This window comes from Panthera tigris, chromosome E1 (genome assembly GCF_018350195.1).
Source record: "Panthera tigris isolate Pti1 chromosome E1, P.tigris_Pti1_mat1.1, whole genome shotgun sequence".
Classification (NCBI taxonomy): domain Eukaryota; kingdom Metazoa; phylum Chordata; class Mammalia; order Carnivora; family Felidae; genus Panthera; species Panthera tigris.
Genome location: NC_056673.1, coordinates 4,766,372 through 4,791,314, shown reverse-complemented (window position 1 = coordinate 4,791,314; position 24,943 = coordinate 4,766,372). Strand labels below are relative to the sequence as shown.

At 42.9% G+C, this 24,943-nt stretch overlaps 1 protein-coding gene across 2 annotated transcripts; it reads left to right on the top strand.

Annotated features, from left to right (window-relative positions):
* The first annotated feature begins 707 nt into the window (after window positions 1-707).
* Window positions 708-24,070, top strand: MYH2 (myosin heavy chain 2). 2 transcript variants are annotated; one of them, XM_042965992.1, is made up of 38 exons: window positions 708-911; window positions 1,003-1,146; window positions 2,859-3,015; window positions 4,083-4,110; window positions 4,194-4,302; window positions 4,386-4,478; window positions 5,009-5,072; window positions 5,199-5,297; window positions 5,940-6,043; window positions 6,539-6,677; window positions 7,036-7,154; window positions 7,243-7,392; window positions 7,504-7,674; window positions 7,777-8,082; window positions 8,718-8,789; window positions 9,629-9,716; window positions 9,809-9,926; window positions 10,860-10,983; window positions 11,073-11,209; window positions 12,892-13,147; window positions 14,716-14,958; window positions 15,052-15,228; window positions 15,311-15,456; window positions 15,540-15,630; window positions 15,716-16,105; window positions 17,032-17,158; window positions 18,090-18,208; window positions 18,351-18,547; window positions 19,256-19,439; window positions 19,517-19,682; window positions 19,784-19,908; window positions 20,081-20,389; window positions 20,477-20,680; window positions 21,003-21,128; window positions 21,216-21,386; window positions 21,470-21,574; window positions 21,694-21,789; window positions 23,841-24,070. In XM_042965992.1, exons 1-38 carry the CDS (start codon window positions 708-710, stop codon window positions 23,991-23,993), a joined length of 5,811 nt encoding a protein of 1,936 aa, XP_042821926.1. In that variant the 3' UTR covers window positions 23,994-24,070. The 2 variants fall into 2 exon arrangements, with proteins under 2 accessions (XP_042821926.1, XP_042821925.1); XM_042965991.1 differs by having other exon boundaries at window positions 7,777-8,086; window positions 8,716-8,789.
* Window positions 24,071-24,943: the final 873 nt, after the last annotated feature.

The window sequence follows — 24,943 nt, the reverse complement described above, 5'->3', positions numbered from 1 at the left end:
GGATTAACTGGATTTAATACACAAAGAAATTATGTTAGACAAACTCTAATAAGCACACAACTAGCGAAAAAGAGGTAAACAAAATTATCATCCCCCAAACCACTGACCTTGAGCGCTTCTGGCTGAAAATCTAAAGGAGGAAGTAAAGTTCTCTTACATTACAGGACAAGAAATGGAATTGTATTACATTGCAATAAATGACATTTTACATCTAAATGGTAGCCTGCGCTATTTCAAACTGCTTTCTGAGTCATCACTTGACCTTTTTCCCCAAGGTATCTGTAGTGTATCTCACAGGCTGTGAATTAAGAAAGGCAGATGTAATCCCTGTTCTAAAGAGGGAGACACTGAGGCTCAGAAAGATCAAGTGCCTTCCCCGAGGTCACAAGCCCCTCAGCAGCATGCAGAGACTACACTCAGCTCCCTGATTAGAATGCTAGTGTTGGAGGATGGGAGAAAATAACACGTGTAAAGCCCTGGGTACCGTGATGGTTACACAGTGACCCTCGATACATCTGAGACCTTGTGATTATGTTTGTTCCAGTAACTATAGTATGGTGCACAGTGGACCTGCCTGGTGAAATTTCTAAAAAGTGGATTCTCCGTGAAATATCATCAGTGCATAGAGATCTACTGACACACATGGCAGTCCAGAATCTCTAATGTGAAATGCCCCGTCTCCTTTAGGATCTCTGAGCTCAGCAGCCATGAGTTCAGACCAGGAAATGGCCATTTTTGGGGAGGCAGCTCCGTACCTCCGAAAGTCTGAAAAGGAGCGCATTGAGGCCCAGAATAGGCCCTTCGATGCCAAGACATCTGTGTTTGTGGCGGAGCCCAAGGAATCCTTTGTCAAAGGGACTATCCAGAGCAGAGAAGCAGGGAAGGTGACGGTAAAGACTGAAGCGGGAGCGGTAAGTAGAGTCCATGGAGCTGGCCACACGTGATTGATGATTTTTGGTTTGGTCACTCAATTGACAAAAAGTTATCCTTCCTACCTACCAGACTCTGACAGTGAAAGATGATCAAGTCTACCCCATGAACCCTCCCAAATACGACAAGATCGAGGACATGGCCATGATGACGCACCTGCACGAGCCTGCCGTGCTGTACAACCTCAAAGAGCGTTACGCAGCCTGGATGATCTACGTGAGCACCCCCTGCCCCAGCCCCAAGTGGTCTTTATCGCCATCACCACCGACCTGCCAGTCTACTGCTTCCACTCTAGTATAAATGGGTCAAAAGTAGTGACCCGTTTCGTTTTCACTAGTAGCGTAACTAGTTCGCACACAAGTTAACTCGTTAGTACATCAGTTAGTTAACTAATTAAAAGGCTCACTATTGCTATCGTAAGGCACAACCCGACAACCAGACTTCATTCTCCGTCTTCCCATCCAAAGCCAGGCAAGGCCACCATCCATGTGCACTGGGTTTGCCACATGTCCCTTGAACAACAATGCAGCAGCTACTGTTTATGGCTCAACCATGTGCCTACATTTCTACCACTCCCCCCCACCCTAGTTGTAGAATCATCCAGAGGGAAATGATAAACTTATGTCTCAACACATAAAAATGTTTTAAGAACCAAATTTCACACAGTTACACTCCTCCAAAATAACAGCAACCAGTATCCGTGTGTTCTGGTCCCTTCTACATGAATGCCACCTCCTCGAGTTAACCTCTCCACCTTCCCCCGGCAGAGCAGGACATTCTGTCCTATGGTCTCTGCCCCAGCCACAGCACTGACCTTGGGTTTCCACCGCCATCCATTCACATGTCTGTCCCCTATGTGGGCTGGAAACCCAGAGCTCCCCAAGGAATGGCATCTCATTCAGGTTTTGCTCCTGTGCCCTGCAGAGGTCTGGCACATGATACATGCCCAGTAAACATTGCAGAACTGAACTTACTATATCACACTGACATTTTTGTGTGCTTCAGCCAGTGCTGCTATGCAGCTGGATGACACCTGCACAGGTGCACCTGCTGCTCAGGGCCAGTGTCCATGCTGACTGGCCAGTGCCTGTCTTACACCAGCTGTCCAAGTTTTTGAAAATCTCCCTGTTTGGTCATAATGTATTCACACCATTCTGTGTCCTGTTTCTTTAGAGCTTCATAGAAATTTGCAAATGTTTCCCCCATATTGCTAAATACGTTCATGCATTTTTTATTTTTTTTTAATGTTCTTTACCTTTGAGACAGAGAGAGAGAATGCAAGTGGGGGAGGGGGAGAGAGAGGGGGGGACACAGAACCTGAAGCAGGCTCCAGGCTCTGAGCTGTCAGCACAGAGACTGACGCAGGGCTCGAACTCACAAACCGTGAGATCATGACCTGAGCTGAAGTCAGCTGCCCAACCAACTGAGCCACCCAGGTGCCCCCATTCATGCATTTTTAAATGCCTTTTTAAATGCCTGCATCCCACTGTCTTTAGAAGATTTCCTGTAGTTCACCTAACTGCTTCCATAGTGTTGGGCACTTCGGGTGTGTCCAAACTTCCTTTTTCATGAATTTGAACTATCTTAATTCTGCAAAGGAAATCTATGCATATTTCCTAAAACAGAGTAAAAAATGTCTCATCCTACACATGAAGAAACAAAACAAAACCAACCTTCGGAGCTCCTGCTATGTGAAAGTCTTGTGATAAGTCCCAAAAGGAATAGTAAAAATTCTAAATTGGGATCCCTCCCCTCATGGATTTTACTATCTCATTATTGAAACTTCCAACTAGTTTTCATGCCAATGCCTTCGAGAAATGTAGGGTACTTACTTAAAGTGCTCCTTTGGGTCAGATTTCTTCTAAGTGAAATGCACACCTAGCAGGAGAAGCCTTTGGATAGCTGCTCTTTTTTATTCCCTTGAATAGACCTACTCGGGCCTCTTCTGTGTCACCGTCAACCCCTACAAGTGGCTGCCGGTATACAACCCCGAGGTGGTGACCGCCTACCGAGGCAAGAAGCGCCAGGAGGCCCCGCCCCACATCTTCTCCATCTCCGACAACGCCTATCAGTTCATGCTGACAGGTGAGTTGAATGCTTTGTATGTTCATAATCTTTTCAGAGCAGAACAATAAGAGAAAGAGGCTCTAACCATCTCAACACAGTCTCTGAGCCCTTTGGTTGAGCTGGAGACAGTCCGGAAAAGAGAAGGTGTAAAAGACAACTTGCAATCCCTAACATTACATAATAGATAATGATCTCTTAAACTTTTAAAAGTCAACAGAGGTTGGCCATAGTTAGAGAACTGACTTTTGAGTGACTCAGAAACTAGAAAAACTTGAGCAAAAATTATAAAACACTGTTTACATGTATGTACACACACACACACACACACACACACACACACACACAATCACATACACAGACTGTGTTTCCATTACCAAGAGCCAAAAACCAGAAGAGTAAAATCTGCCACTGTGGCCTTATCCTCAACATCAGAAACTATGACCAATGAATACCCTCTCTACATCACGGGAGGCGTAAATTCTCTTGCCCTTTGCCCAGAACCAATCTGAACACGGTGTGTTTGGTATTAAAACAGCTACACCATGAATCTTCTTCCAAGAATACTGTCTCAGCTAGCCCAATCTAAGATACTTGAGGAAAGGGTTTAGAGAATTCATCTTGGGAGAGTAAAACAGTAGAACAAACCTTCCCCCCCAAATATGACTAAAGCCATGATTACTTCCAAAGCTATACTTCTGCGCTATATTTACCCCATCCCACATACTGTTTCTTGCACCTACAATAAATACGTCGCTGCTGGAGTTGTCATCTGAACCCAAGTGAAGACTCAAGTCCACTTTTAATATTTCCTTAGTGGTCGAATATGAAAAAGACAAGATCTGGTGCTTGTTTGCAGTGTTCTGTTTAAATGGTTGCACGTATGCTAAAGTCAGTGGTGGGGTGCAGGGAGGGACTGGGGTACACGAAAGGGATACCGGAGGCCTCAGGCTCATGAAGCCCCAGGGATCGCAGAGGCCAGTCTGAAAAACACTAAGTTTGTTCCATTTTACTTACTGCTTACAAATATACAAAACCAAGAAACAAAAAAACCCCAGTATTAAATGTCTATAATTTCTCTTTTATAGACCGAGAGAATCAATCAATCCTGATCACGTAAGCAAATTTTATGCTCTCTTCTCATGGCTGTGACAGTTGCCACGTTTGGAACCTCCTCTGACTTAGCTTTTATTTGGCAGCGGAGAATCCGGGGCAGGGAAGACCGTGAACACCAAGCGTGTCATCCAGTACTTTGCAACAATTGCGGTCACTGGAGAGAAGAAGAAGGAGGAAGCTGGCAAAATTCAGGTGGGTCTGGGGTCAGACTCAAGATGTCAGGGCTCTCAGGAAGTCTGGAGCCCCGGAGGTGAGGACCGTGCTTGCCTTTGCAGGGGACTCTGGAAGATCAAATCATCAGCGCCAACCCCCTACTGGAGGCCTTTGGCAACGCCAAGACCGTGAGGAACGACAACTCCTCTCGCTTTGTGAGTCTCTTGGTCACTAGTATGGTCAACATTCATGGGATGCTTGTGAAGACGTTCTCTGAATCTTTTCCATTCACATTATATTGCAGCACGAATCTTTCCTTTCCCTCTGAGCACATAACATGGATCCAAGTCCCATCTAAAAAGATGTGACCACCATATATCTGAGTTCTTTCTTCTCTGGTCATTACCTCCAATTATTCACAATTTTAAAATGAAAGATAGGGGCACCTGGGTGGCTCAGTTGGTTAAGCATCCAACTTCAGCTCAGGTCACGATTTCACAGTTCATGGATTCAAGCCCCTCATCGGGCTCTGTGCTGACAGCTCAGGGCCTGGAGCCTGCTTTGGATTCTGTGTCTCCCTCCCTCTCTGCCCCTCCCCCACTTGCTTGCACACACTCTCTCTTTCAAAAATAAACACTAAAAAAAGTTTCTAAATATTAACACATTAGCATTCCAAGTGTTTTGAGTTTCTTGAAGATTTGATATGATTGAAAAACAAAGTAGTAATATTAGTTTTCCTTTCAAGGGTAAATTCATTAGAATCCACTTTGGCACTACGGGAAAACTGGCTTCTGCTGATATTGAAACATGTAAGTGCCTGGATCTCCTTTGCGGTCATTTCTGTTGCTTATAACCTATATAAGGTGAACCCAAAGTAAAATTCGCATCTCGCGTGAAGTTTTGCACTGCTCCGCTTGTCATTTGTTTACTTCCAGATCTGTTAGAGAAGTCCAGAGTTACTTTCCAGCTTAAGGCTGAAAGGAGCTATCACATTTTTTATCAGATCACATCAAACAAGAAACCAGAACTAATTGGTAAGAAATGTCATGATCCCTTTCGAGAATGATTACACCAGCACCCTCCATGCATGGTCCAACCTCGTATTCCATGACTGAATTTTGTCAGGTTTATCATCTGGAGTTTGAAAATAGCTTTGTAATTTTACGTGTGCTTATGATAAAAATCCAAAAGAAAAACTGAGGATAACACCCTCAAATCCTATCACTATGAAATAACCACTGTGAACACTTGGGTGGACACTGTTCTAGTAATTTTCTGTATATGCACCTTGAATACAGAAACACATACATACAATAACTGGAATCACAGTTTCATACTCTCCTGTGATGTACTTTTTTCATTGAATAATAACGTATCATGGTTTTTTCCACATCACCAACCGCAGCTGCACATTATTATTTCTAATGGTTGCATAGTGTTATATGGTAGAGATAAGCATTATTTACTTAACCATACCCTTTTAAGGATATTTAGGTTGTTTCCAGTTCTGGATTTTAAAGAGTCAGTGCTGTGCTGACCATTCTTACAGATATAACTTTTCCCAGTATGGGATAATCTTCTTTGGCTTTATACAGGGTCTTAGAATTTATCTAGACATCTCTTGTTTTAGTGAAGGGGATAATTCTGCTTACCTTTTCTCTGTTTCACGTACACAGAAATGCTTCTGATCACCACCAACCCATATGATTACCCATTTGTCAGTCAAGGGGAGATCAGTGTGGCTAGCATTGATGATCAGGAAGAACTGATGGCAACCGATGTAAGTGGAACGCAAGAAAATCAGAATGATGTTGGGTTAGAAGCTATGGTCCCTCCAGATAAATATTCAGATTCTTGTAGAAATAGCAAAAGAGGGTTCAAAGACAAGCATGGATGTGCCACCCAGAGCCAACCAGAAGGATTAAGATGTGTCCCACAACATTTTACTTTCCCTTTTAAAAACCTGTCATTTCTGAATTTACCTAAACCACTTTTTTTGAAATCCACTTAATGAGATCAATACCACTTCTCAAAATAACAAGTCCTTTAAATTTACTATTTTGTTCTTTCTCTTAAGTTTACTTTTTGAATCTTAGAGGCTATGTTCAGTGCTGGCCTTTGGTTGACCAACTCCCCATACACCCACTCTAAAGAGTTCCTTGCACCTCCATTAGCACTGAGAGTTTGACCAACAAGTCAGGAATCAGAATGTGAACAATGCATAGTAAGTGTGTAGATCATAACCTAACAGTTATCTTATTGGTTATGTCGGCAGAGTGCTATTGATATTTTGGGCTTTACTAATGAAGAGAAAGTCTCCATCTACAAGCTCACGGGTGCCGTGATGCATTATGGGAACATGAAGTTCAAGCAGAAGCAGCGTGAGGAGCAGGCCGAGCCAGATGGCACCGAAGGTATCAACCAAGTCAACCACCTGATTTTATTTTTGTTTGAAAATCACATTCTTAAACTTGTTACCCTTGCATTTGTCTAGGAAGACAAATTCATTTTTAAGAATTGAGTTTTAAAGCATACCCAGATAATATACTATGTGAAGCCTCATATTAGATAGATGTTTCCTAACATTAATGAAGTTTTTTAGGGCACACTACCCATAAAGTCTTGAACTCAGTGGGAAAAAAATGGGCAAGAATGCTCAAAAAGATATTCTGAAAACACTGCATAAAATGTCTATAGATTAAAAAAACTTTTTTTGAGCAAGTAGGTCGCTTTGGGCCATAATAACATTGTTCTACCCTTTCTTGCTTTCAGTTGCTGACAAGGCAGCCTATCTCCAGAGTCTGAACTCTGCTGACCTGCTCAAAGCCCTCTGTTACCCTAGGGTCAAGGTCGGCAATGAGTTCGTCACCAAAGGCCAGACTGTAGAGCAGGTAGGTGCATAATTCAAATTCGTCAACAGGAATTGAGCATTTTTACAGTCCTCTGATAACCTCAAGAGAGGTATTTTTGTTTTTCAAGGTGTACAATGCAGTGGGTGCCCTGGCCAAGGCCGTCTATGAGAAGATGTTCCTGTGGATGGTCACCCGCATCAACCAGCAACTGGACACCAAGCAGCCCAGACAGTACTTCATCGGGGTCCTGGACATCGCTGGCTTTGAGATCTTTGATGTGAGTTGTTGGAATAAGCAGCCTTATTTAGGTCCCTCCATGTCTGCTCTGCCGAATTCCCCCTGGGTTTCCCAAACTCACTTGAGCTCTTTGGTGTTTGCAACGCCCTAGTTCAACAGCCTGGAGCAGCTGTGCATCAACTTCACCAACGAGAAGCTGCAACAGTTCTTCAACCACCACATGTTCGTGCTGGAGCAGGAGGAGTACAAGAAGGAGGGCATCGAGTGGACGTTCATCGACTTCGGGATGGACCTGGCTGCCTGCATCGAGCTCATTGAGAAGGTGTCCTGATCTGTCCACTCAGTAACCTCGTCTTGTCTACTCTGCAGCTCACTGCTGCAGCTCACGTGTACCTTACACGCATTTTTCTTTGCTTTAATCCAGCCTATGGGCATCTTCTCCATCCTGGAGGAAGAGTGCATGTTCCCCAAGGCCACAGACACCTCCTTCAAGAACAAGCTGTACGAGCAGCATATTGGAAAGTCCGCCAACTTCCAGAAGCCCAAGGTGGTCAAAGGCAAGGCCGAGGCCCACTTCTCTCTGATACACTACGCTGGCACCGTGGACTACAACATAACTGGCTGGCTGGACAAGAACAAGGACCCACTGAATGAGACTGTGGTCGGTCTGTACCAGAAGTCTTCAATGAAAACTCTAGCTTACCTCTTCTCTAGAGCTCAAACGGCTGACGCAGGTAATGCTCAAAAACTGTAACACTTTCTCTAGGTATTACAAAAAGCGATGTTAGCTCAAGGCCAGTTTCAGGATGGCAGGGCCAGACCCATTGCTCTTCCACATTTTGAGTAAATAGGCTGCATTGCAGTCATACATGTGTGTCTCACTCCAGCACTGACAGAGGCCTTACTGCAAATGGTCAGAGAGGAACTATTAGGATCTCAACCAATGAAAAGCCTCAGTGTCTTGGATTCTCTCCTGCTTCTTCCTTCACATCTACTGGATATTGAGTATCTAGGAATATTTAAGACAATGGAGTGACAGAGCTCTCCCTATCTAGACTAGCTTCCACTGATGATTTTTGAAGTTACTGTGTCCCCCAAGTGTCCTAACATTAAGGATCCATCTTTATGATACAGTGAAGTGAATCCCTTCATTTCACCTTAAAATGTAGAAAAAAAAATCACAGAAGAGTGGATGCAAGCTTAGTTGACAGGTAAGAGTCACTCAGGCTCCAACAGAGAGGCCAGCAGTGTCCCCCAAAGTGTTCCCCTTGATGTGTGCAGAAGTCGGCAATAAATAAGCACGAAACAGCCCTGCCAATTCAAAAATACACTTGAGTGACACCTTCCCTTATTTTCTCTCCAGAGGCGAGTGGTGGAGCCAAGAAAGGTGGCAAGAAGAAGGGCTCCTCTTTCCAGACAGTGTCTGCCCTTTTCCGAGTAAGGACAAAACTGGGTCTCACACTCCCCAGTTGCTTTAGGAAAATCTGTTTTTCAAAGCACAGACTCTTCTTTCCACAAGTCACTTAGGGAAAGACTGACACTGATTAATGGCTTCTGTTCATCGATCTTTGGAGAGAAGAGGTTCAAATTACTGAGAAATCATTAGCTCGTCTTTCATGACAAGCCAAGTAAAGCCGAATATTTGACAGGAAATTTTGTAAAACGGAATACTCTACCATTCATAATCTAGTCAAGTCGTGAAACTAAGCAATGACATGTACTCAGAGAGACTAAATCATCAGTGAAACTAAGGAAAATCTAGCAGCTAGCTTAGAAGGAACTTAATATGGCATCCTTGTTCTTAGTCCAGTCAATCCTCGATTACAACTGGTAGATTGTTCCCCTTTAGCTAATCTTTCTGCCCTGAAAGGGCAGATATATTTATGAGAAAAAGCCCCATCATGATGTAGGCATGCATGTACTCACTGGAGAATATGGAGAGTTTGGGAGGAGAAAGTGAAACCAGTATGGGAAGGCTAGTATGGGAAGGCAATGGCCTTATAAATGTTTATGGAAAGCCATGGACCAGGGAGGAAGTAGGACTTTGCTTGAAAAAGATCATGTGTCAGGCTGTGTAACTCCTGCTAACTCAAGTGGAGAAAGAGGGACTAAGGAGAAACCTGCATGTCAGGAGAAGCATGGCAAGGTGTTACCTTACATGAAAATGATTCCTGCTGGTCATTCAACTCAGCCATAGGCATTGATTTTATAGACACCGCCAAATACGCATAACCATATTAAAGTTGGAGATAACAGGATTTTTCCTGATTTCACAGGAGAATTTGAACAAGCTGATGACCAACCTCAGGAGCACACATCCTCATTTTGTGCGGTGTATCATCCCTAATGAAACCAAAACTCCTGGTAAGAAGCTCTAGAATGAAAGCACAAAGCATGACTGCCACACCTCCCTTCAAAAAAGATCTCCACAGTGGAATAAATATGTATATTTGTAGGGGCCATGGAGCATGAACTTGTCCTGCACCAGCTGAGGTGTAACGGAGTGCTGGAAGGCATCCGCATCTGCAGGAAGGGATTCCCCAGCAGAATCCTTTATGCAGACTTCAAACAGAGGTCAGGCTCTCCTAATTGCGGTGTATCTTAAAGTTTAATATAAATATACTTATGCAAGCAAAACAATTTAGTGAAAAATATGTCTCTATTTGTTATTTTTGATTTGCCACAAAAAAAGAGTGAAAAGTGATAAGCCTCAAAACACCTTTATAATCTAGACCACATATTTTATACTCCAGACTTTTCATGGGCTTTACCAAGCTCCTGGCTTAGCCCACAGATATATACACTAACTTCGATAATTATGAGAACTATCATTTTTTAATGTGTAAATCTGTTTGGGTTATCTCATTTAATCTTTACAAAACGTCGGTAGAGGTAAGTCCTATCAACACCTCCTTTTATAGATGAATGAACTTGAGCCTTAAGGAGATTAAGCTACTTGCTCAAAGTCACATGGTTATTGGTGTCTGAGTTAGGAACTCCCCCATGCAGGTATATATCTCCCAGTGGGTCCTTTTCTGTCACTTCCTATCTTCATCTTTCTGTCTCACACACCAGTTTCACAAGGTTTCCCAGAACATTCACCATACCAGCTCCTCAGCAACTTTCTCCTCCCTAGAGAAGTCCATCTTGGGAGTCAAACAAGAGGCCAAGGGGATAATGGGCTGGCAGCAGCTCCAGGGAGCTGGTTACATGTTACATTTTATTGGTCATCTACATCTTGGTGTGAATAAGATCACAGAATCCTTTCCTGAGAACAAGGTCTGATGAGGCAGAAAGGAAAGCTACAGCTGTGCAGGAAGGTGAAATGGGGTAAAAAGAGACAGTTGATGCTAGTTTGACCAACTACGTATAGGAAGTCCTTCCTGTGAACAAAGGAGAATACTTTTTTTTAAAGCTCCAATTTTCTAAATAGGTCATTTAATGTTTATCTGCTATTAGTGTCATCATAAACCACCTTAAAAAAAACCCTATTATTTACTTAAACAGATACAAGGTATTAAATGCAAGTGCAATCCCTGAAGGGCAGTTCATTGACAGCAAGAAGGCTTCTGAGAAGCTCCTTGCATCCATCGACATTGACCACACCCAGTATAAATTTGGTCACACCAAGGTAATTGTCTCTAAAGCCCACCCGATGCTATCCGTGTCCCTTTGAAGTTTATGTACAGTTTCTGATCTGCAAATCCTCCCCCCACACAGGTCTTTTTCAAAGCTGGTCTTCTGGGGCTTCTAGAGGAGATGCGCGACGACAAGCTGGCCCAGCTGATTACCCGAACCCAGGCCAGGTGCAGAGGCTTCTTGGCCAGAGTGGAGTACCAGAGGATGGTGGAGAGAAGGTATAAATATAAATTATTTATTTATTCACATCTTTCTGCTTCAGAAACACATTTGAGGTGGCTTAAGACTCAGATATGATAAGGCCACTGATGTCAGCAAGAATGAGTAAGAGTCCTATACTGACTCTTCAGGTAGGGGTCATCACCATGAAACATATTCTGAGTGTTCAGGGTAAAAGGGGGGGCATAAAGAGTGGATAGCTCTCATCTAACAAGAGAAAATACAGCAGTGTAAAAATAAACCAGTGTGAATTTAGTGGGTAGATCATTAAATTAGACACATTGAACTGAACAGCAGACAGTATTTTCAACAGTGATTTTTTTTTTTTTTTTTTTTTTTTTTTTGCACCAGAGTTTAGGGCTTTTAATTTGTCCCAAAGTTGCTGAAGCAAAAATCAACAGTGATTTTTTAAAAATATTTATTTTTGAGAGAGAGAGAAAGAGCATGGAGGAGGGGCTGGGGAGGTGGGGGATAGAGGATCTGAAGTGGGCTCTGAACTGATAGCACAGAGCCCGACTTGGAGCTTGAACTCATGAACCGTGAGATTATGACCTGAGCTGAAGTCGGATGTTTAACCGACTGAGACACCCAGGTGCCCCTCCACAGTGATTTTTATGCAAGATGTAGAAACCACTTCTTCCATCTGATTATTTCTATTATCAAGCTGTTATGATTTAAAACATTAAGGACATTTATCTGTGAAAGATTTTTTTCAGTAAGTTAATACAATGTCACCAAGATACATAGCTTTCTGGTGATCTGATTTGATGCAGGGTCAGAATTCTAAGTGCAAAGAACCAGGTGTCTCAAACTGCAGAATGCGTGTGAACAGGGCCCATGTTGAGAAATGCATTTATATTGGCACATGCACATTCATACACGTGTGTGTAAATATATATGTAATTTACATGAAACAAATTTTATTTCTATCACCTGTAGTTATGTTAATACCTTATACTGTATTCTATTTTATTAAATATAATAAGTTTGCTTATAAACCACTATATGTGTGTATGTATATATATATATATATATATATACATACACACATATATGTATGTATTTGGGAAGTTAATTGCTTATATATAAAGGTAATTCATTTTTTAAATAATTTAGATTTTTTAAATGTGAGAATATTACAGAGTAGAGTGCAAAATTCACACAACATTAAAATACATGAAACCAGAGATTTTCACAGAAATTCTTCTTTAATGAAGCCCTTTGTTCCACACCCACATCCCTCAGGGGTCTAGCTCCCCTTCACTGCTCTTCGTGGCGTTCCAGTGGCAAAGCCTGAGAAGCACTGGTATACAGCAGTTCTTAAAGGGTGGTCCTTAGACCTGAATCGTCGGTGTCTTTTGCAAACTTATTAAAAATGCAAATTTTTAGAGCCCCATCTCAGATCCTCTGACTCTGAATCTCTGGGGATAAGGCTCAGGAACTAGTATTTTACAAGTCCTTCAGATGATTCTTAGGTACACCAAAAGTTGGAGAGGCCCTGATGAAGAGAGGTGAGTGATTAACACGTCCTTGACCATCATCCCAAAGTAGAATTTCTTCCATCTGTGCTTCTGAAGGTAGGCAAGGAACAGGGTGGGACAGAACCTCCAGCTCTCACTGCCAAGACTTCATCTCATTTCTTCATCCACACAGTATCTAACTTGCACCAATTACATTTCAGAGAAGCCCTCTTCTGCATCCAGTACAACATCCGCGCCTTCATGAACGTCAAGCACTGGCCCTGGATGAAACTCTTCTTCAAGATCAAGCCCCTCCTCAAGAGCGCGGAGACCGAGAAGGAGATGGCCACCATGAAGGAGGAGTTTCAGAAGACCAAAGACGAACTCGCCAAGTCAGAGGCGAAGAGGAAGGAACTGGAGGAAAAGATGGTGTCACTGTTGAAAGAAAAAAACGACCTGCAGCTCCAAGTTCAGGCTGTAAGTGGTGGTGACACGCTATAGGTGCTGCAATCGGGATGCGAGTGGCCGCAAGTGGCAAGAGTTGGGTAGTCGGTGTGGGGACACTCACTGGGGGAAGAAGGTCAGTGCACTCTGATGGTTCCAGTAAAGTCCATACATCCTTTCATCATCCCAAACCAGGAGCAATAAGGTAAAACAGACCACTGTCACCCATCCTCCACAATTTCATCAAACTACAGGATTTATTACTTCTTTTCTAAAAATTTTGAAGACAGTCCTTGGAAGTGATTTTAACATAAAACTATCACAAATGAAATATTAAGGGGAGGATAGCATGTACAGCGTTGATTTTTTTTTTTTTTAATCTCTGAAACTTCCTTAAACTCATGGATGTCCATGAGTCTTAAATCACAATACATACAGCTGGCAAATGTCAGGAATTCTACAACACATTTTAGGGAATTCTTGTTTGTCACTGATCTCCACAACTCGGGTCCATTCTTTCCAATCCATCTGCACAGGCTGTGCCCCATCACGTCACACCTGGATTGCTGCGTCAGCACCCAAGATGCTCTGCCCACCCCCCCGACCCCCCCACCACAGCCCTCTCCTCCCTCCAGCCTACTCACTGTTCACTCCCGCACCAGTCATTTCAGAACAGCCTCCATCAACTCTGAAATGTAATTTATGAGACTGCCTTTCATTTCGGAGTGAACTGAATTGGTCTGGTATAATTTACTCATCACGAAATCATATATTTCTCCTGTTGATTAAAATTGGTTTCTTCTGTCAAGTGTAGGCAGTGTAATAACTCTTTCTTCTTGATCACAGAAGGAAAAAGAGCTGTCTTCTGTGCCCACCCCCTTCAGATCTATCCGGAATGCTCTTCTGTTGTCCCTAGAGATTTACTAAGAATTTGTCCTACACACGACATTCACTACATGGTACATGCAGCACATTTTACTCTTTTGTGGATTCAAAGGCTGATATGGAGTCTCCTGATGAATGTGTATATCAATTTGTCACTCATATCCTGTTCACTCCCAACCCTCTTAATTGGAGACATAGCAGGTTGCCAAGAATTCCTTGATTACTTTATGCCCTAACTTGAATGTAGAACATCATAACCGAGATCATCTTCCAGTTCTACAAAGAGAACCAGTTAATTAGCAGCTGCCTCCTGAAACGCTCACTGGAATGCTTTCTCTCCTCCTGCTCCATCCCCCAATGACTTGATTTCTACAAAATCAAATCCTACCCACTTCTCAAGGCTCAACTCAAATGCCACTTCATTCAAGGAAACCACCTCTAATAGAACTTCTCGGATCTCTTCTGTCACTAACTGCTTTCTAAATTCATGGTAGCTTTTTGGGGGTAGGCTTTCTAATCTACCAGAGAATACACTCTTCTGAAGGAACAGGATAAAATCTGATTCATTTTGGTTTTCCCGCAATGTATCCTGGATTGCATACAGGAGGTGGTTCATATTTTTTAAAGCCAAAGATCCAACAGCAGAGATTAACATTGTTATCGCTGTGAAATATTTCATTCTTTCTTTCCAATTTTGATTTTGTTTCCAACTCTAGGAAGCTGAAGGCTTAGCTGATGCAGAGGAAAGGTGTGATCAGCTGATCAAAACGAAAATCCAGCTGGAGGCCAAGATCAAGGAGGTGACTGAGAGAGCTGAGGATGAGGAGGAGATCAATGCTGAGCTGACGGCCAAGAAGAGGAAACTGGAGGACGAGTGTTCAGAGCTCAAGAAAGACATTGACGACCTTGAGCTGACCCTGGCCAAGGTTGAAAAGGAGAAGCATGCCACAGAGAACAAGGTATGAATCACATTCTGTTCTACCATATCGAGGTTCCACCAGCCTAGTAAACCTGCTTTAGAGCAGATACCATTTCTTCTTTAATTTTTCAAGGTGAAAAACCTCACGGAAGAGATGGCAGGCCTGGACGAAACCATCGCTAAGCTGACCAAGGAGAAGAAGGCCCTCCAGGAGGCCCACCAGCAGACCCTGGATGACCTACAGGCAGAAGAGGACAAGGTCAATACGTTGACCAAAGCTAAGACCAAGCTCGAGCAGCAAGTAGATGACGTAAGTCCTGGATTATTGAAGAAATTATTTTCTTCGAAAGGAAGCTAAGCATTCCTTTATACTAAACATGATTTATATTTAGCTTGAAGGGTCCTTGGAGCAAGAAAAGAAACTCCGCATGGACCTGGAAAGGGCCAAGAGGAAACTGGAAGGTGACCTCAAGTTGGCCCAGGAGTCCATAATGGACATTGAGAATGAAAAACAACAACTTGATGAGAAGCTCAAAAAGTAAGCATGGAAGAACTGTTTATGAACTTGCTTTTGGTGGTGAGTATACACTCAATTGTTATTTTTTGCAACTTTCCAAAAAGGAAAGAGTTTGAAATCAGCAATCTGCAAAGCAAGATTGAAGATGAGCAGGCCCTGGGCATTCAGCTGCAGAAGAAGATCAAGGAGCTGCAAGTAAGTTGGTATTTCTAAAAGTCTGGCTCAAAGAGGCACAGTTACCACACAGAGAAGCTAAGTGCATGCTTTTCACCACCCCCAGGCCCGCATCGAGGAGCTAGAGGAGGAAATCGAGGCAGAGAGGGCCTCCCGGGCCAAAGCAGAGAAGCAGCGTTCGGACCTCTCCCGGGAACTGGAGGAGATCAGCGAGCGGCTGGAAGAAGCCGGCGGGGCCACTTCCGCCCAGATCGAGATGAACAAGAAGCGGGAGGCCGAGTTCCAGAAGATGCGCAGGGACCTGGAGGAGGCCACCCTGCAGCACGAAGCCACGGCGGCCACCCTGAGGAAGAAGCACGCGGACAGCATGGCCGAGCTGGGGGAGCAGATAGACAACCTACAGAGGGTCAAGCAGAAGCTGGAGAAGGAGAAGAGCGAGTTGAAGATGGAGATCGACGACCTGGCCAGTAACATGGAGACTGTCTCCAAGGCCAAGGTATTAGAACCCGGCAATTTGTCATCAATGAAATAATCCTTTATGTATGCAGCATAGTTTGCACATGGTACTTTACACACATTATGTCCTTTGTTTTTTACAGTAATCTAGGAGGTAAGCAAGAAAGAAACTAGTATCTCTATTATTTGCATTTAACATATGAAGAAACTGAAATTCGAAGAAGTTAAGCACATTGGCCCCATTACACCATTAAAAAATGACAGGACCAGCTTTTGAACATAGGTCACCTATGTTCTCACAGGGTCCAGCTGGAGAACACAGGTCTCCAATATTCTCAAGCACCCAATAAGCCAAGTTTCATTGTACATAAAGGCAGTCAAGTATTTGAATACATGCTTTTAGAAGAATACACCATACAGTTCTTACAAGAATCTTACATTTAAAGCATATTATTTATTATATTAATTTATTTATTCAAATTTATTATATTAATAGTGCATGGAGCTTCACAGTTAGCTCTTTAAAAATCCCAATGTAGGGGGCGCCTGGGCGGCTCAGTTGGTTAAGCGTCCGACTTCAGCTCAGGTCATGATCTCACAGCTGGTGGGTTCCAGCCCCGCATCGGGCTCTGTGCTGACAGCTCGGAGCCTGGAGCCTGCTTCCGATTCTGTGTCTCCCTCTCTCTCTGCCTCTCCCCCGCTCACACTCTCTCTCTGTCTCATAAATAAATAAACTTTAAAAAATTCATAATAAAATAAAATTAAATAAATAAAAATCCCAAAGTATTTTCTCAACTTCACAGAGCAATCATAACATAACAAAAAGAATTCTTATGTATCACATTGCACATACAAGAATTTGATTGGTTTTACGTCAAAATAAGTACTTTTCTGTCTTATAAGAAATTTTAGCAACAGCAAAATGATCTTAGAGTGTTTGTCTCCTGCTTTTACTTCTTCTCACAGGGCAACCTAGAGAAGATGTGCCGCACGCTGGAGGATCAAGTGAGTGAGCTGAAGTCAAAGGAGGAAGAGCAGCAGCGGCTGATCAATGACCTGACGACCCAGAGAGGACGCCTGCAGACCGAATCCGGTAATTCTCTCCTCTTCTGGGCACTGAGAATGGAGATGGTGCGGTTGAAACAACCGATTTGGTAACGTGAGAGCCTAATAAAAACTGAGAACATGTGTGGTTCACGGAATGGTTCAGACTCTCGACCTACTTGCAAGGTCACTTGGGGACAACGCTAGAGACAAAGACTTCAATAGCAGCGGATCAAGCTCTGCTCCAGAAAAGCATAGAGTGGCTGGCCGCACGGAGGGGCTGCCTGGGATTAGGAGTCACTGTCGCCTGGGGCCTGGGACTCCTGTTACAGGCTGAGCTTCTGTTTCTATACATCAAAGTGAACCAAATTCCTTTATTTTAAAAAAAGGTTTTTTATGTTTATTTATTTTTGAGAGAGAGAGAGAAAAGCATGAGTGGGGGAGTGGCAGAGAGAGAGGGAGACACAGAATCCGAGGCAGGCTCCAGGCTCTGAGTTGTCAGCACAGAGCCCGACGCGGGGCTGGAACCCACGAACCGTGAGATCATGACCTGAGCTAAAGTCCAATGCTTAATTGACTGAGCCATCCAGGCACCCCAAAGTGAACCAAATTCCTGAATGGGGAATGCATAATAAGCCCGTGTCTCAAAAGTCTGATGAAACAGCGATCATGTAGAATTCAGTACCCTGGCTCCCATAACCAGACTTGGCACAATATCATATACCCAGAGAGATTTAGTTATGGTAGAGAACAAAAAGAATTTCAGCTGTATTTATACATTCAGATCAATATGTAAGTTTCCTCATAAAAATCAGAAATTTGACATTAAGCATGAAGATGCCAGCAGAAAATTCAATCATTTGAGCACTCAATGCAGGGGGTGGGGGGAGGGGAGTTAAGAGTTAAAATTTACTTCTAATATGGGCTTGTAAAATTGTTTCTTCACTTTTAAAAATGGTGTCGTTTCTTTTGTGGATCAGGTGAATTTTCTCGACAGCTGGATGAGAAAGAGGCTCTGGTGTCTCAGCTATCCCGAGGCAAACAAGCATTTACACAACAGATTGAGGAGTTAAAGAGGCAGCTGGAAGAGGAGATAAAGGTAAATAATAATACTGTCAGACTCATTTTTGTCGTATGACCTAACCCTAACTGGAGTCCGTTACACCAACTTTTAAAGGGTTTGAAACTCAAGAATTAAACATTAAATATCCAATAAAAGGAAGCTGTAACTATCTCCACAGGCCAAGAACGCGCTGGCCCACGCCCTGCAGTCCTCCCGCCACGACTGTGACCTGCTGCGGGAACAGTACGAGGAGGAGCAGGAGTCCAAGGCCGAGCTGCAGAGGGCGCTGTCCAAGGCCAACACCGAGGTGGCCCAGTGGAGGACCAAATACGAGACGGACGCCATCCAGCGCACAGAGGAGCTGGAGGAGGCCAAGTACGTGTGCAGATATGAGAGAATGTGCAGAAAGCTTTGCACATTGACCCCGAAAGATCCAACCCTCCGTGAAGTCGCCCATAAACGTTCATTAATTAGCTCCTGTTTGCCGGCTGCTATCAGGCCCTGAGAATGAGACACGAGTAAAGCAAACATGATACCTGCCCTCCTGTGCTTGAGGAATGAGTAACAAATAATTATACAGATAACTAGGCCTTATTACTGTCTGTCAAGCACACCAAGTTCATTGTGGCTTCAAGGGTCTATACTTGCTGGTCCCTCTGCTGGAATGCTCTCCCCCCAGATCTCCCTCCAGCTCACTCTGACTTTTGAGATCTTGACTCAAATGCTACCTCCTCAGAGAGGTCTTCCCTGAATATCTAGAATAACTGCCCAACCCTTACTCTATTTTACTTTTCTTCATCGCACTTATATCTGCAAGATGTTATTGTGCATACTCTCGCTCCCTTATCCTTTCTGTCTTGCACTCATTTGGAAGCTTCATGAGGCAGGGACCTTCTTTTTTGTTCTTTTGTCTTGCTCACTGCTACGTATCCAGTGTCTGGTTCATAGAAGGAGCTCATCAATATTTGTTGAATGAATACATGCATATTGTTAATATGAAGTTTCCATCACTCTTCAGTGTGGTAATAGTTCCTCTCTCTTGCTTTGGTTCACTCCTCCCTACAAACATATATAATCTTCAAGGAAGAAGCTGGCCCAGCGGCTGCAGGCGGCCGAGGAGCACGTAGAAGCGGTGAACGCCAAATGTGCCTCCTTGGAGAAGACGAAGCAGCGGCTCCAGAACGAAGTGGAAGACCTCATGCTCGATGTGGAGAGAACAAACGCGGCCTGCGCGGCCCTGGACAAGAAGCAGAGGAACTTCGACAAGGTACCTTGTGCTGCAGCCTCTGCTCTCCGCTGTCTTCCTTGGTACTTGACAGCAGATAACCACTCCCGGTTTCTCAGATCCTGGCAGAGTGGAAACAGAAGTATGAGGAGACCCACGCTGAGCTCGAGGCCTCCCAGAAGGAGGCCCGCTCTCTCGGCACTGAGCTGTTCAAGATGAAGAATGCCTACGAGGAATCCCTGGATCAGCTAGAAACTTTGAAACGGGAGAACAAAAACTTGCAGCGTGAGTCCCTTTCACTTTCAGCAACATCCATGCCTTGAGGAACCTCTCTCTTATGTCCTCTGTCTGATTAAATCTCTACCTGTCTTTAACCCAAACAACAGAGGAGATTTCTGACCTTACGGAGCAGATTGCAGAAGGAGGGAAACGTATCCATGAGCTGGAGAAGATAAAGAAGCAAGTGGAACAAGAGAAGTGTGAACTCCAGGCTGCGTTAGAGGAAGCAGAGGTATAGGTCAAATGGTGCATTACAAACAAATAAGGTCAGAAAATACTTAGGCACGTCCACATAGGTTGAATTAAAAAAATAAGCAGCACAAAATTCATGGAAGGAAAGGTGTGCAGATAAACTTTCAGATGCTTCCATTCCCTGCTAACGTCACCACTTGCTGTCATTAAAGGCATCTCTTGAACACGAAGAGGGAAAGATCCTGCGCATCCAGCTGGAGTTGAACCAAGTCAAGTCTGAAGTAGACAGGAAAATCGCTGAAAAGGATGAGGAAATTGACCAGCTGAAGAGAAACCACATCAGAGTCGTGGAGTCGATGCAGACCATGCTGGATGCTGAGATCAGGAGCAGGAATGACGCCATCAGGCTCAAGAAGAAGATGGAGGGAGACCTCAATGAAATGGAAATCCAGCTGAACCACGCCAACCGCATGGCTGCAGAGGCCCTGAGGAACTACAGGAACACCCAGGGCATCCTCAAAGTAAGTGGGTTCGAAAAAGGGCCCCAAGGGGCTTGGGGAGACTGCAGCCCTGGGAACGAGGTGTCTCAACGATCGTTCATTCCACAGGACACCCAGCTGCACCTGGACGACGCGCTCCGGGGCCAGGAGGACCTGAAGGAGCAGCTGGCCATGGTGGAGCGCAGGGCCAACCTGCTGCAGGCTGAGATCGAGGAGCTGCGGGCGACCCTGGAGCAGACGGAGAGGAGCAGGAAAATCGCAGAACAGGAGCTCCTGGACGCCAGTGAGCGCGTCCAGCTCCTCCACACCCAAGTGAGTATAACAGAAGAGTGAAAAATACAAAGGAATGAAAATGAAATTCTTGCTCATATCGTAGCTTTATCTCAGAATGTACTCACAGTGTTTTATGGAGGATAACGTTTAAAACATTTAATATTTGTGGGTTAGTAATATTTATCTGTACTGTGACATCCGAAGTTGATTGTCGTTCAAAAATATATTGTCATCTCAGATAACTTATTGAACAAGGAGGGATACTAATTACTTAATTAACTAGCCTGTGAGTTCATTAGAAGTCTGGCATCCCAACTTTGCTCTCATATACTAAATATTTCTAAATTTGTTATTTTAACAGAACACCAGCCTGATCAACACCAAGAAGAAGCTGGAGACAGACATCTCCCAGATCCAGGGAGAGATGGAAGACATTGTCCAGGAAGCCCGCAACGCAGAAGAGAAGGCCAAGAAGGCCATCACGGATGTGAGCAGAGGGCAACACGGTGGTGCTCGAACTTGAATCCCGATGCGCCAGCCCAGCTCTCAACCGGTTTTGTTTCACTGCTAACAGGCGGCCATGATGGCCGAGGAGCTGAAGAAGGAGCAGGACACCAGCGCCCACCTGGAGCGGATGAAGAAGAACCTGGAGCAGACGGTGAAGGACCTTCAGCACCGTCTGGACGAGGCTGAGCAGCTGGCCCTGAAGGGCGGGAAGAAGCAGATCCAGAAACTGGAGGCCAGGGTAGGTCTCTCAATCTCTGTCTACTTCCATTTACTCCTGGTGCCTTATTAGTTCAAAGTTCTTAAGAGCCTACTTATTTGTAGGTGCGTGAGCTGGAAGGAGAGGTTGAGAGTGAACAAAAGCGCAACGCTGATGCCGTGAAAGGTCTGCGCAAACATGAGAGGAGAGTGAAGGAACTCACTTACCAGGTACACCAGAAGTTTTTATCAGCTAAGTGCTTCCCATACATACGTGAAACATTCATATACAACGATACAATGGTCAAGTGGTTTTGAAGTAAGGCCCTGTGGTTTTTATACTCTTTCAGACGGAAGAAGATCGGAAAAATATTCTCAGGCTTCAGGATTTGGTAGACAAACTTCAGGCCAAAGTGAAATCTTACAAGAGACAAGCTGAAGAGGCTGTAAGTATCCTTAAGATGGTAGGGAAGAGAGAGGTCCCTTATTAAGAAAAGCTAATAATTAAGGTTTACTATTCCCGGTAGTAAATAAGCCATTTGCTTTTTAGAAGACTTGTACTCCTTAAAAACATTTGTGAATTTTGTAATGTTAACGGCTTGATTTTAAAAGTAAATTTTCTGGGTGCTCAGTCGGGTGGCTCAGTTGGTTAAGCATCCGACTTCTGCTCAGGTCATGATCTCATGGCTCATGAGTCCCGCATCGGAATCTGTGCTGACAGCTCAGAGCCTAGAGCCTGTTTCAAATACTGTCTCCCTCTTTTTCTCTGCCCCTCCACTGCTTGCACTGTCTCTCTCTCTCTCTCTCTCAAATATAAATAAACATTAAAACATTTCAATTAAATAAAATAAATTTTCTATACACAAAGAAACCTCAAAAAATTTCAAAGTAGAAATAATGCAGCTCACATTCTCTAGCCATAGTGTGATAAAATTGTAAAGTGACAGGAAAATATAAACACAAATTCCCAAATGCTTAAATGCTTAAAACACTAACTTTCCTAAATAATCTTGGGTTAAATTGGAAAGAAAAAACATAATTACTGAATACTTATTAATCATAAATAAAACTTCAAAGAGGATGCTACTTTTACAAACCTAAAGAATGTAGTCAAAGTTGTCTTTGGAGGACAATTCATTGCTTTATGAATCAAAAGAAAAACAAATAAATAAACTGAAAGTCCAATAAAGAAATTACAAATAATAATGAAAGAAATATTGTTAAAGATAAAGGTAGACATTGATAAATTAGAGTATACTATTTTCTAATTTGATAGTTTCAGTAATATCTGATCATTTCTGGGGAGTTAATAAAATAAATACACTTATAACTAGCTTAATCATGGAAAAAGAGAAAGAAAATACAAACACATTAGAAATGAGAAAGGGGGGGCATGCCTGGCAGGCTCAGTCAGAAGAGCATGAGACTCTTGATCTCAAGAGTAATGAGTTTGAGCCCCATGTTAGATGAAAAGATTACTGAAAAATAAAGAAATAAATGAGAAAAGAGAAAAACCACACAATCAGAAAATTATTTTTTACGTAAAATATAAATCTGTCAACAAAGTTGAAATCTTACAGAAATTGATGATTTTTTTAAAAATTGATGATTTTTATAGGAGGCTATAAAAGTCCATTTACTTCTGAAAATGGACTCAGGTCCAGATAGGTCTTTCAAAATTTCAAGTAACAGATAATCCCTGAGCTATGTAAGCCATTCCAGAGCATGGGAAAAGATGGAAAGCTTTCCAGATCATTTTAAGAAGCTCACGTAACCCTCATACCAAAACCTGTCCAAGAGAGAAGGCGGGGGGGGGGGGGGGGGGAGGGCAGCATGGAACTAAAGGCAGTTTTACTCATGAATGTAGTTACAGCAAAGATAAATAACTAACTCGCCGAAACCTTATTTTATTAAGGGGATTGTCCATCATGATTAAATAGGCTTAATTCCTTCAGTGTAAGGATTACTTAATACTAGCGAATCTGTCAGTAGAATCATTACATCCAAAACAGGACAAAAAAATGATTGTTTTGAAATGTTCCAAAATGATATATAAAATTCAACATTTATTTCAATTTAAAGACACTATTAAGAAATTCATCCTTTATATGATAAAGAATATCTATCTTTATATCTATATAAAGAATATCTATCTCGAGCCTACAGTCACCTTATAGAAAGCATTGACAAGAAGCAGGACTTCAGTATTCTTGCCTGCTCTGCTCTTATATATTTTTTCTGCTTTACTTGTGGTGCACATCTTTTAATATGTTTTCATTGCAAAAATAGGGTTGCAATTATTTGTGGGACACCAAGCCCCAAATAAATCATAATGTCACTTCAATAATAACCAAAATCCAGGAGGCAGTAAGACAACAAGGTTCCCTGCTGAGTATTTTAAGTTCTCCATACATGCCAAGTCCTTTCTTCCCTTAGATCTACAGGGTCTAGAAAGATGCACAGTGGGGATTCCTTACAATTCCATTTTCATTCTCAGGAGGAACAATCCAACACAAATCTATCTAAATTCCGCAAGCTCCAGCACGAGCTGGAGGAGGCCGAGGAACGCGCTGACATTGCCGAGTCCCAGGTCAACAAGCTGCGGGTAAAGAGCCGGGAGGTCCACACGAAAATCATAAGTGAAGAGTGATCATGTCCTGATGCTACGGAACGACTGAAGAGAGGCACAAAATGTGAAGTCTTTGGTCATTTCCTTCTGTAATTATTGTCTATTCTACCCTACTGCAAAGGAAATAAAGAGCATAGGGTACTTTGCAAACAGCATTCTTAGACTGGTCTTTTCTCTTTCTCCTAAAGTGGTGTCAAAGCTAGAATAATCACAAGGCTATCAAACAATTACACTCAACCTGCCATTAAGAAGTAGCATTCACTTTTAAGTCTATAAAAATACTTTAAGACTACAAAGTTGTTGCCTATCAGGGAAGTCTGTTTTGGAAGAAATCTGAGGGTCACCTTCCTTTCTTTCTAACCTTTCCCTAATGCCAGGTCATAGAAGGATCTTAGAAAGCTCCTGATCCACCTAACATAAACCTACTTTTCCAGGTCTATGCAAAGAATGACAGTGGCTATACTCCCAAATAGACTACACTATATCATTACTTCTCCTTGATGTTATCAAGAATACAAATCCAAAGTATTAGTATCATTAGCCCACAAGGATTTTTTTCAGCACTAATGCCGATACACCATATATTCACAGAACACACATCGGGTAATGAGTATGCCATGCAAGAGTGAGATATACCCTTCTCCCTAGGAAAACTACAGGGTGCCTATCAAGTCTGGAGACAAAGAGAATATTATTCTATATACTCCAATGTAATATCAATAAGCTATTAGCCTATGTTTCCAGATTTGATGGCTGCCTGTATAATCATGTGAAGAGCCAAAATAAATAAATGATCAAAAGTGTCGATAAAATATGAGTCCCTAGATAACTTAGGTGCATATTCAACACACATAATAATGAGTATCACTGTGGTGCAAAAACCCAGATATGGTAGCAATCTGGATTACTCAGAGAAGTTTTTCTAGATGACCAAGATTTTTTTTAAGTTTATTTATTTACTTTGAGAGAAA